General features: G+C 40.1%; 1 protein-coding gene across 2 annotated transcripts in view; it reads right to left on the reverse strand.

Annotated features, from left to right (window-relative positions):
* Nucleotides 1–2,416: 2,416 nt before the first annotated feature.
* Nucleotides 2,417–13,326, reverse strand: part of efna5a (ephrin-A5a) — a 52,874-nt gene continuing 41,964 nt past the window's right edge. The window contains exons 2-5 of one of the 2 annotated variants that reach the window (XM_079834979.1): nucleotides 12,174–12,466; nucleotides 5,443–5,508; nucleotides 5,254–5,328; nucleotides 2,417–5,152 (exon numbers count right to left, since the gene is read on the reverse strand). In XM_079834979.1, the coding sequence (XP_079691105.1) occupies nucleotides 5,028–5,152; nucleotides 5,254–5,328; nucleotides 5,443–5,508; nucleotides 12,174–12,466 (559 nt within the window). In that variant the 3' untranslated portion in view covers nucleotides 2,417–5,027. The remainder of the gene's footprint in view (nucleotides 5,153–5,253; nucleotides 5,329–5,442; nucleotides 5,509–12,173; nucleotides 12,467–13,326) is intronic. The other variant, XM_079834980.1, reaches the window with a different exon arrangement.

Here is a 13,326-nt window from a genome sequence, read left to right on the forward strand (position 1 = left end):
CCACACGAGTATTTCACCGTAAGTCTCCGCAGTGAGCGGGTTTCTTCCCTTGGCGTGTCCCCGCCAACCCTAGGGTTAAAAATCCACCTTCGGCTGGTACCCTAGAGATCTCCATATGCAGCCCCTAGCCGGCTCATATATGTCTCTTAAGTCCTCCCCACGGGTAGGCATCCTTGGCATTCCCTCTCTGGGATATGCTTCCCAGTGTACCTTGGTAATCCTGTGATAACTGGGAGTCCTTCGTCCGTACTAGTCTTACGACAGGGTACTCACACTTACGCAGGGCACTGGAAGACAGCTGAGTGGCGGGATTATATTGGGACCCCCATTCGTTAGTCACTAACGTTACGTCGTAGTGACTGAACGAAAGGGAACGTCTCGGTTACGGATGTAACCCTCGTTCCCTGAGGAGGGAACGGAGACGTAACGTCCCGTTGCCACATCAGCTGTGCTACCTGGAACGCAGGAGTTCAGTCTTGGCTCCTCAAGCAGGTAACATAATGCGATATTGCCACGTACTTCCTTATATACTCACGCAGTGAGGCGGAGTTACGTATGCAAATTCCGCATGCCCCATGGCATTGGCACGCCATTGGGCGTTTTCTCTAAACTCGAAGTTGATAGGCTTCTAAGCGAAACCCCCATTCGTTAGTCACTAACGTTACGTCTCCGTTCCCTCCTCAGGGAACGAGGGTTACATCCGTAACCGAGACGTTTCATTCATTATGTTTCTACTTCATGTAATATGACAGTTCATACTGGAGTGAAGCCGTTCTCATCATGTGATTGGGGGAAACATTTCTGAGGGCGTGGTGAGCTCGTGCCAGGGGCGCGGATAGTGAGCCGTTGGAAGTACCATCCTACGTCACGATGTACCACAACGTCCAATAGGAAAATTCAACTGCAGTAGCCACCGTTCAACCTTAAGAGGGCAGCACTTTGGCGGTTTTACACCATATTTTATAGAATTAAAACACTTTATACTCAAATGTCAAAACATTTACTCGAATCAATGAACAGCATTAATAAAGCCCCAGTATTACAGATCATTAACTAAAAAAAGTTGGTTTAGGGTTTAGTTACCCTTTAAAGCTAAAAATTCCAATATCCTCCCAAAAATCCCCAAAAAAGTCAGTCGGTGCCTCAGTGCCGACTTCACTCAGAGAAGTCGTCAATCTCAGCTGTCAATCATGACCTCACCCCCCCCGTTTTTATAGCATCAAATAACTAACTAAAACTAAACTTATTTAAAAAACGAACACTTGAAATTAAATCAGCGTGATAAAACTGACTAAAATGACAGAAACCAACTTTGGGAAAAAATTATATGAAGTGTAATTTGATTGTTTCGTTTGTCTCGCGTCCATTAGAATACACGGAAGGGTGGGGGTTATGAGCTATACTGGGCCCAACCACCTGGGGGCGATCAAGATGCGTCGGCTTCAGTTTTTAATATATTATGTGTTTTATTACATGTGGTTTATATGTTTGGATACATTCATCAACAAAAAACTAATTCTTGTTATATAGCTCAAAACAGTTAGTCTTATTGTTAAAATCTTGTTTTCATGATTTACCACGAGTACCATGTTTTACCATGCCTAATATCGATCTAGCTTACTGCAGTGTGCAACAAGTGTCTCATAGTAGCCGCCGTGCGAACACACAGAGAAGCATTATAACAACTTTCAACACATTGAAATCTAATATGATAAAACGGCGATGTGTGCGCATGACCAGAAAAACAGAAACGGTCGTCTTTGGCACAATAAAAGCTCTGTGAAATCCAGGCATCATCAAAGCTACGGCTTTGTTTTGAATAAGCGACGAAAAATGACATATTGTGGCTTTAGAGTAAAAACCTGGAAATTACTGAAAAGCATCATGTGACAATGTGGAATAGATTTCAGTTCATTCTGTCTGGATTTCCCTAAAGGTCAGGGGGCAGAAGTAAAACAAGGCTCCAAGATATTTAGAGGCAAATCAGCAAGAACACTGGACACCATTCAACACCATGTCACCAAGGAATCCCCCTGAAGCCTATTCTTGTTTAAACTGGCCAATGCCCAAGAGAGTGCGCTCGTTCATTAATATTCATTGACACCTGAGTGTAATAATAATGATGGGAAAATGTTACCATTTCTCTCCCTCACGCATAGAACGATCCGTTATCCGAAATCACTGTATGCCTTGGTATAATTCTGTGTTTAATAAGGATTTTGAAAGGTTTAAGGCTTAGCTAAATCACAAAACACTGGGATAAAACAAAGTGCTGGAATTTGCTGCCGAAGAATGTTTGCACACTGTCAGTTCATTGGAAATCCTGTAGAATAAATACAATCGGTCCCTGTATACTAACCATTGGATAATAATAATAAAATACAAAATATAAAAAAAAGAGAGAAAGATGATTCTTACAACAATGACAAATTTATTTAATCATTTATTTGAGCTGCTCCAGCAAGTGTATTTACAAACAATGGCATTTGAAGATATAAAAACGTGTCATATCATAATGCAAGTCAGCACTGTACCGTCAAGAGACGTCACAGCAAATGTCTAATATTCAGGCAACACAGCCAAGAAGCTAAGGGAAATGGTGGTTTGGATATCACGGTCTTCACAGCTGTATGAAGAAGCAGGTGTGGGAAGAATTAGGAAATGATGTCTAACGCTGAAGAAATATTTTCTGGGATGAAAACGATGCGAGAACACAGGAACATAACTGCCTTGTGGTGAATGAGATGGACCTCAAATTCTCGATATAAAAAGAACAAACGGGACTTTTGCATATGGACAAAAACAGACACTGCAGTCGTTTTACAAAAATAAAGTTTCCTGAATGAAATCGACTAAAAATGTCCTTCTAGGTTTGTTCCCATGACAATAAATGGACGACAGCATTTCTTCTCAATCTGCAGACTTTAAGATAAAAAAAATGTAAATGGGTTTTTAAGCATATGATGCTTTTGCACACATTCCTAGTTGTCTTCATGGATATTGAACCGTTTAACTGTTGCTCAAAATTAACACAAACGTTTAAATTAAATAAAAAAGTATTCTGATTGTGTATTTGATATTATGCTTTTTTACTGGATTATTTCTAAAAGTCTCATTTCATTTATCACATCACTATATGATATGATGTACGGATACATAGCATCCATAGGACCCATGTGCTCCTGTGTTACTAATGTAAAAGAACCATAGAAGCTAGCCTACTGAAAAACAGCCACGGATCGTATTAAAAGCAAACGCTACCTTTATGTGGCTTCCCAACTGTTGATACATAGATGTGAATGAAAAACATGGAAACTATTCGAGCGAGGAGAACAAGGGCTGAGGCAAATATTTACCCTGGTTTTTTTTTTTTTGTGTGTCTGTAAAGGCCATTACTATTGATCCCAGCAGGAGATCTCATCTTTCTCCATCTCTGGCCAAGTTCACGAGAGTAACGCTAGCCTGCGGCTAAACTGGACACCGCGCTCCTCCCGTGCTGCTGTCGATTTTTTAATTCCAGAAATAACCCACATGAGGCCTCGCAGTATGTGGTCTGCGTGCCAGGCACTTTGGACAACATCAAAGAACCTATTAAATCACGTTAGGGTGTCAGCTGCCACCGGGGTGGAAGCGACGCTCCGCTACTGTTTCAGTAGATTCCCAGATGAGCTTTTAGTGCGCAAAGCTCCGTACTGAAAAAGTAAATAAATACAAAACAGCATGGTTGAAATGCACTTTGATAAAAGAAAAGTCCACGTGAGGATTCGTTATGAGGATATAAGAAAATGACTGAATTACTTTCCATTTACCCTTAGAAAAAATAATCCTTGAAAACAGGTTTTACATAATTCAATTGGCAAAGGTATGAGCTCAAATTGTTGACCGAATTAAAATGTTAATGCTGTTCATTTTGGTTACTCTTGGGTAAAGAGACAGGAAGCATTTACAAAACGAATGCAAAACATTTCCCCCTCCCGCCCATCCATAAGGTGTGACGTGATCCCTGACGGACATGATATGGAGATGTACTACTGCCCCCCCCCCCCCCCCCCCCCCTCCCCCTGATATCATTTAAAGGATTGACTCGCTAAAATATTAAACCATTATCAGAAGTTACTCTGCAATGCGGCTGTTATTCGTATAAATCAAGGTAAGTTGACGGAAGCTAGGCATTTTGTGTTCTTTTCTCCTGAATTCTGGCTGATGACTAGCACAACAAAGTGTCAAGAGCACTAAGACTGAACAATAAATAAGAAAAGGATGATTCACCAAACAAATTAGTATATTCACTCAAACGATTGATCAGTGAGGCTCCGTACTCCTAACAAAACATCGATTTTGGCAGCTACACTTGAGCATTTTACTTCAAGAACACCACATCTGCGTTTCAGTCCCATGTACACCTGTACACAATGTACAAAATGAGTGCTTATCTTTTCCTTTAATCTACTAAAACTCTTCAAAAATCTCACCGTTCACCTGAGCACCTGAGTCAACTCTGGTTTAGATATTAAAAAGCTCCATGCTCTCTCTTTTATAAGGGATGCAATCAGGCAACAATTTGCCATGATGCCTAAGAGAGTCAGCGGTTGAGTCCATAGTGACGACGTTTACCCACAATGAGAGTGGAGAGATCCCTCAGATAGTCCTCTTGATCTGTTATAAGACTTCTCTTTTCTGGACGGCAACGCTGAAAGAGGTCTTTGTGAAAAAGTAATTTTCTTCCTCTGCCCCCAATTACAAGGCCCTCTCCAACGTTACACGGGGCACCGAGAGGACACAGACCTATTTTTGTATATGTGTCATAGTTTAGTGGGCTTTATTCGTGTGTACAAGAGAGGGGTTTTTTTTTTTCCATGGGATGAGATTTTGTTCATTGAAACCCATCCAGTTATATCGCCAAAAGATGAGAAGTACAAATCGCCGCGTCTTCCTCCGTGAGAGAAAGATCTCAAATGTTCCTTAAAAGTGCTCGATCACGAGTCCTCCTGTATACTTCAGGTGTGTCACTGTGCACATACAGGATGCTATAAGTGGGACAGTGAAGCCAAAAGAACCAACGCTGAGGCCAACAAGGGCCCTACAGTCTGAATGCGCCCGCCGGCGTTGACGTCACCTCGGGATGGTTCGGCAGATTCATGACTCGTTCCGTCTAAATGGAGAAAAGAAAGTAGTATTAAAAGAGGTTTATAATAACATTTGACATTACTGATCGTTTTGAATATGGAAATGCCTTTGACATTCAGTACGAACCATTACTATCTTCTATAGAGTTAATACCTCCACCACTGATCCTGTCGACGCGGTCGTGACTTTTCTCGCAGTTGTCTGTGGGAGAAACACAAAACAGGGTGTTGTCAGGGTCATGATTCATTGAACTATTCCAGCAGTGATATACGGTGCAACTGCAACCACGTTTTGTCAGAAGCTTGTAAAACTTACTCGAAGGTCTGACGAAAACTTTCAGCCTCAAGCAGCTCCGTCTCCCATTTTCACTGACTGTAGATGCTGTGGAAACATTTTAGATGGTCAATATTATGCACATTGTTTAATACATCATGTCGTTTTTTTTTTAGCTTTAGATACATTACCGGGTTCAACAATAAGGATTTTTTTTTTCTACTGGTCTTGTTTTTTTACACGCACTGCCAAAAAATTTTCATTTCAATTCTACATTTACATTTAGTCATTTAGCTAATGCTTTTTTCCAAAGCGACTTACAAATGAGGTACAACAAGTAATTTATCAGAAGAGACAATGTTCCCAGTGCACAATGCTTCAAGTGTGAGCAGCCCACAAGATAGATCAGTGTTTATATATGTAAAATATATTATACATGTAAAATACATATAAATATTTAGCAACTGAAAATAAAATGCAAAAACATATATTTATAAATAAAAATGCCTTATATTTTTCATTAAAATAGCAAAATACACATTTTCTTTTTGTCGGAAAATGCAAAACAATTTTGATTTGATTGATTCCTCCTGAAACAAATGAATAAATCAAGACAAAACCTAAAAATATAGCCAAAAGATTTCTTTTTTGACAAGCTTTCCGAACAGCTCCACTGGCTCAAGGCCACTAGGATCATTTGTTTGGGGTTTCGTCTATCAGTACATCCTCAGATGTTACCTGTCTTAGCAGTTTGCGGCTTTCTACATGTAAAGGCCTCATTTCAATGCCTCCACCGGCCTCAGAGGGATGCACAATCAGCATTCATTTTGGTTCTTACTGATAGATGCAGACGGTGCTACATTTGCTATGCCGTTTCCCTTGTCATCTCAACGATAAGCCATGTTTCTCAATTTGTCCTCTCCATAAAGAGGCTTATTAGCGCTTTAAGAAGAACAGGTAGCACTCCCTCTCCACTGTCCTCTCTTTGTGCAGTACATAATGCGATCTGGCGTAGTCAGGGAGCGATGCAAATGAGGACCGGTGGGGTGAGGGGGAAAGAAGGTTTGGTATTTTTTTTCCCCACAGATCACTCTGGACGTAAAGGTGACTAAGTAATGAGCAATGCAAGGCACTTCAATAAATCCCCTCCTCCTCAATATAATATGTGCGGACTATAATATGTGCGGACTGCACACACAAAAAAAATGCAATTTCCTTATTGCAAACACAATATGTTCTTGATAATTAAATTGGTGAGGCTCACTTTCACTGACGTGGACATGTGCTCCACTATGGTTTGAGTTTTTTTATGATGGAAAAAAAAAAACCTGGCCACGGATGTCTAAAATTTGGATTATTTGACAATTTACACAGCACATAAGGTTTATTAGTGGCAGGATGATGAAGAGCCTCTCCTTCCCTTTATATATTTATTGGACACCCTTATCTTGAACACAGGCATCACTAACAACAGGTTAAATATATATATATATATTTTTTTTTTACTGGACAGAAAATTTGTGCTAAACTTTTTTCAAGCTCCTTTTCCTAACCTCTGCTGGTTGTGACCTTTCCACAAGCCTCTTAGATGTTGATTGGTCACTACATACATCAACACCTGCTACTTAAAGCTGTACTGGCGGCTAGTAACATCAACAGCTGCAAATGACAGATCACAGGCCCAAAGAAACACCTGCCACTAAAAGCTCTGTAATCAGCTGTGATGATACAAATGACTTTTGTTCAGTCCATAGACCATATCGCCAGTGACTCTGAACTGCTGAACTTTACATCGTCTCCTCCAGTCATCCTTCATGAATCCACAGTACTGGATTATTGAGGAAATACATGGGTCAATGAGTATATAAGAGTATCTATGATGAAGTGGAAAGCGGAACATTTAGCTTAAAATGCATGTGCTGAGTTCTCAGCAATTAAGTCTTTTATATTTATGTAGGTATCAAAACATATAATTTTCTTGAATTACTTAAGTAAAAAATGTGTAAATATACATTATATGTGTATATCTTAATATATTTAATAAAAAACTAATAAATATCTAATTAAAATATTTATTGTATTATTGTATATTGAGAAATATATTTAACAAAAAAAAAGTTAAATATTAATTAGGGTGTCAACACACATACATTTAAGGTATAATGAAATGTGTTGTGGCATACACTTGAGTCATTAAACTGAAAATGTTATGGAAAATGATAAAAGTTAAGAGACGTATTGACCTTGACATGTCATTATTAAAGTCACTGTATAAGCGAACTGTATTTTTTAAAATAAATTAAAAGATTAAAAAAAAAACCCGATATGGACTACTGAACCATATATCTGTTTAACACTTTAAACCACCATGAAAGTGTCAAGATGAAGCTATAACAGGATCTGTTGCCTGTAGAGGGAAGAAAAAGAAACAAGAGAAAGACATGTCAGAAGAAAAGAATTATAACTCTTTTCCCCATTAGCTGACTGGCTCATCTCTGAGCTTGCAGACATTCCCATAATGCACCATGGCTCTTCTAGCCTTGACCCCCATGATTCCCTGCTGTGTGGGGTCTCCAGCTGCACTTAATCTGCTGTCTCTCTTCTCATCCCCACGCCCTCATGACTGCAGGGAGAGGTTGGGTTAAATCAATGTGCTTATATGCTGTCTACACTGACATACTGGGGGTTTATAAACCCTTAATCATATCCCCACAAGCATATTTCCTTTGAAATGGCTGAAATTGCTTTTGTCTCATTCCTCAAGTCAAGTCTAGTTTGGAGCGGGATCCCAGTGTTGATTGGAAACACCACTTTTGGAATCTGCTGTACAACCTTATACTCAATGTCGGCTACTACCACAATAAATAAGCATTGCATAATGTAGTGTTGGTATTGTCAGAGTCCAGAATTAACTTTCTGCCCGGAGACGTTACTAGGATGCCATCCTGGAGTGGGCATTTGGATATGTGGGGTGGGAGACTGCGGATGAAAGATGTGCTGCTCTATACAGGGATTCATGACTGATGACAACCAGAGCGAAACCGCAGAAAAACATTAAAAACGTTCTATTTCAGAGGTATCATCACACACAAAAGAAATCTGTATTTCTCCCTTTTTTTAAACAAAGAAAGGATTTCATGTGAAAGAAAAATGACTTAAATTTCGGCTAATCTTAAATATGTATTCTAAGGGCCGGTTCACACAGAACACGTTTTTGCTGTTAAAAACACAAGATGAAGGTCAGAAGAATGGAAAAATGTGCAAGGTCTAGAGATGCAGTTTTTTTTTTTTTTCTTGAGCGTCGTGTTTTTACAAAGCATGTCATACGTGAGATGCTAAAAAAGATGGTTAAAGACATCCATCTAGCTTGTGTTTAAATTGAAAAACAGTACACCACTATTCAGTATATATCACAGGACAATACTATTAAAATATATTAGTCCGTAACTTTTTTTGTGTTCAAGATTTACAAAAATTATATAATGAGAATGTACAACATGAACCCATTTTCCAATCTGTGTTTTTGTCTTACCCTGAATCATAATGGTACACTTATTATAAGTGTTTATATTGGGACTATTTCAGACCGGTCTGGTAGAAACCGCTGCGGAGGAGCACAGTCCCTGCGTGACTCGCCATAGACATAAACAGAGAGAAGTAGCTCCGGCTGCAATGTTCTTCCGCAAGACGCATGCAGTTCTGTTTATGAACCGCTAGAGTGCAAAAAGTTACGGACTGCAGCTTTAAATAACAGCTTTTCCTGCATCGGTATCATATGCGAGGTCAGACTGTTATACAAATGTGAAGACGACCTATCGTGACATTAAAGTAAGAAATATTTCACATGTGTGTCACCACATGGGGTTCTGTAGGAAAAAAAAGCTTTAGACATACTAGATAAATTTCTGGTGATCAACTGCGCAAATTAAATATTGTTTAAAGTCATAACAAATGCTCTCTTTAGTCTGTACATGGTGGTCAGACTGTTACAATCTTACAGTTCGACTTCAACAAAGTATTAAGCTGTAGTTCCTTATATCAGTTACTGGCATGAATCATGCTATTTACTCATCAAAGCCAATTTTTACTTGCAAATTGCAGTTGACAAGTGTTAATTTTGGACCCTAAGTACTGCATTCGTGACTGCATGAATGCTCAGTGCCAACAAGAAAACAATTCTCTGGTTTCAAGGCTCTCACCAAATTTCTTTGAACATAAACTGTGGCAATAATCAACAGTCTCGGCCGTATTAGGATGATTTCATGGGTGGCTTATATGACAAACTCTCTTTCTGACAGTCATCAGAATTCCCTCGCTGTCAGCATGCGGTGTGTAACTGACCTCTCATTGGCAGACATTAAGACTAGACTACTACACCAACTCTGCTTATTCAAAGACACTCTACACTGTCACGGCCCGAGCTGCTCATCCACGTCTCCTTTCCCACACGGCCGACACCAGATCCCTGTGTAGTTATCCACCCGAGCTGCAGACGACCAGGGGCAATAAACCTCCCAGACACCACTATTCCAGCTATGGGTTGCGAGATCAGATGCGATGCAACCGAGAAGTCTGATAAATGAGGGAAAGATGGATTGATGCTCCGTCTTTGAGATAAGACACACACCTATCTCTTTCCTTGTGCATTCTTGAGTGCTTTGTTATGCGGGGAATAATTTTGGCTCAGGTAGCGACCACACCACTTATAAGAAAACCGCAAAGTACAGAATTCTTATCAAAGCTACAAATCAGATCTTACTTTAAGCACAAAGTGGGAATGTTTCTGGTTTACCTTACAGCATTATGAAGATGGAGGGACTAGACTACAAATAGCAGCCGTGGTCTTTTGAAGCGGGCTCATATCAGACAGCCTGCACTGCCGTTGGCCCCGCTCACGCAGGAGGGAGAGGCCAACTAAAAACCTTTCCTTGAAATTGGATTTCTATCCTCTGAGATTAAGATCAGACTTCCACATCGGCCATATTGGAAAAACATGCTGCCTTGAGCCGTTCAGGATTGTGAGTTCAACTGCAGTCATCAGAGCATGTTCACATTTGACCTGCAGGGCCGGGCCCTCTGATCCCCCCTGATCGCTTCCTGAGCGGGCCTGGGCGCGCTGACTGACAGCACAGAGACCGCGCTTGTCACCCTCTGCTCTCCTGGAGCGACCCCTCACTCAGAATGATTAGCCACCACACCAGCTAACAAAGACATTCTGTCTAACGAAATCATGACAGGCAGACATCAAACTAATGAACAGAATGATTTATGAAAACTTGTTTAAAACATTAAATAGACAAAAAAAATCATATTTTTTTGCCTCTTGCTATATTCTGTATTTAAAAAAAAAAACATTTTTATAAAATAATTGTATATACAGTATGTATTAAAATAGTGAAACCAGCAAAATGACTACTATAAAAATATATATAATAATATATATATTTTTTATATATATAAACAAACACATTTAGACTTACATTTTATTTATAAAATATTTTTTTTTACAGTATATCGAATTTAACTGTAAATAATGCAAAAATATAACAGTAAACAATACAAACTTATAAAAAGTCAAATAATTTTTTTTATTACAATGACAAATTTGGTCCAAATAAGCAACAAATAGCTTTTTATAGAACAATTCAATTCAAAATATACTTCTGTTTTCTATTTGTACTTTAAAACAGTTTCTGATATATTTAATTTATTACTGAAAGCCACTGTCTACTTGAAATTACATTGCTAAACCCGAGAGCCCGTACCAGTTGAGCCACAGACACTGAGTCACACAGGAGTGAGACATGTGCGCTATGAATTCTTGTTTTCCAAGTCGCATTAACAGTAAAATCCCTCATAGTACCTGACAGCTCCATCACTTCCGTTGAGATGTTTCCCCATTCTATTATTCTTATTCATAGGCCTTCGGGGAAAAAAGTCAATTTCACTATGTTGCAACGTCTCCGATAGACACCCACATTCATGCAAAACATCCATATCTCCTGCTGGGATCTAACCCCAAATGCTATGTGCCGTGCATTCCTATCTGCCTTTGTTCGCAGTCTCCATGTACTTATCTCCTGCTTCTACAACTTCCCCCTCCTCATTCTCCTATTCCTTCCTTTCACATCTCATAAAAACATGTCCATCGTTTTAAGCGCCCATGAGATCTGTCAGATCATCAGGTCGGATTCCGCCAAATCAAACGCTCCACATCTCCTGCGTGCGCCTGCATAAATGAACCCATTGCGGCCCTGAGCAGTCCGAGCAGTCGGACCACTCCTGTGCCTTATTTTGTCTTCCCACTCCCGCCCTGTAGGGATCTGACTCCAGTTGTAAAAACATGGGTTTAGATGCTTGTTTTTAAGAGCCCTCTCACGAGCAAACGAAAGCTGAGACTAGGAGTTTGTAACAAAGACTCTTTAGAGGAAGACCAAGATGTTTTTCCCTGAGGTTCATGTTTTCCTTGTAGTCTGTTTGCCAAGACTCCTGAAAAACAAAGTCATACTTGGCAATGACTTCCTTTCCTTAATGCTTGTAATCAGATACGCGTCTTAAAAGTATACTATTAAATCGAAGACTTGCTTGAGTTGCGTTATCCTCCACGAGGACGCTAATACAACATCCTTTTCAAAGCAATGCAACATTTTTTCCACTGAAAACCAACCTTACAAATCTATTTAACATGCACAGTGTTGGGTTTTGGATACAAAGACCATAAAACATCATTGGGATACAAATCACTGCTGCACAAAAATCAACATGATACTCACAGATATAGTAATATTCTCTGCCTGGCCGAAATTCGAATCCCAATGAGAATGGTGTGAAGAGCTGAAACTTCTCGGAGAACTTCAGGGGCCCGTTGGGCGAGGTTGGCCGGTTGCACTCCCAGCGCTTGAAACCTTTCGCCGTGTGGTCGCAAGAACTGTAGCCATCGTAGTTGACCATGTAGAGGACGTACTGCTCCCTCCTCTCCTCAGAGGCCGAGTCCAGGTAGTGGGGACAGTATACGTCCAAATAATCGTTAATGCATACATCGATGTGGTAGTCTCCTCGGTAGAACCTGTAAAAAGGAGAGAGAGCCCACAGTGAGTATATATGATATGAAATATTAGCAATGCAGTTATTCTCATTCGTATGTTTTACGAGCCATAGAGCCCCTACTTCACAGAAAGGCCACTTCTGGAGGAAGCCACTTATTTGAGGGCAATTACCGCAAATGTGAAAGCACGTAAATCTTCCAATCGGAGTCTGCTAGGGCTCACTGAGGATCACAAGGAAAATTCATAATCCTGTCGTTGACGTGGATGCTTTAAATGCGCCTGAAAGAATGAGTTTTCCATGGGCGAGAGATGACAGCTTGAAATATGGCACTCTGAGGAATGTTTTGGAAGAAAAAATGTGCATCTCTCGTGCCAAAACGGCCAACTATTCCAGATTTACATCTTGTTTATTATAAATCGAGATGACCTCGAGAGGATCTAACCAAATATGAATGTCAACGGAATGTGCACAAATTCATTTTGACAAGGAAGCAATTTAAAAACATAGATTCCCATAGGCTGCATATAAGAGTTTAGTGGATATGGATACGCTCAGGTCAGATTCATTTAGAGTCACTGCAAAAAATATTATTTTTTCACCAAGACTGAGTAAGGTAATGCAGGCGAATGTGACTGTAGTCCAGTGACTCGACTTAAACATGAAGGATGCTCAGGATTTGGTGGGAATTTTCGGGGTGTAAGCCAGTGGACACCCAGCAGGAACCCTGGGGAGAGCCAGATGAGCTTCCAGGCTAATGCGAGGTTAGCGTTGCGATCCTGATGTGGACAGAAGCACAGCTGGGCACGCTGACACAAAGATTTCCACTCATTACGGACAATAAAAGACTATTGAGAGCAGATGGAGCTCGAGACCTATCAG

Source organism: Gobio gobio, assembly GCF_949357685.1.
Source record: "Gobio gobio genome assembly, chromosome: 14".
NCBI lineage: Eukaryota > Metazoa > Chordata > Actinopteri > Cypriniformes > Gobionidae > Gobio > Gobio gobio.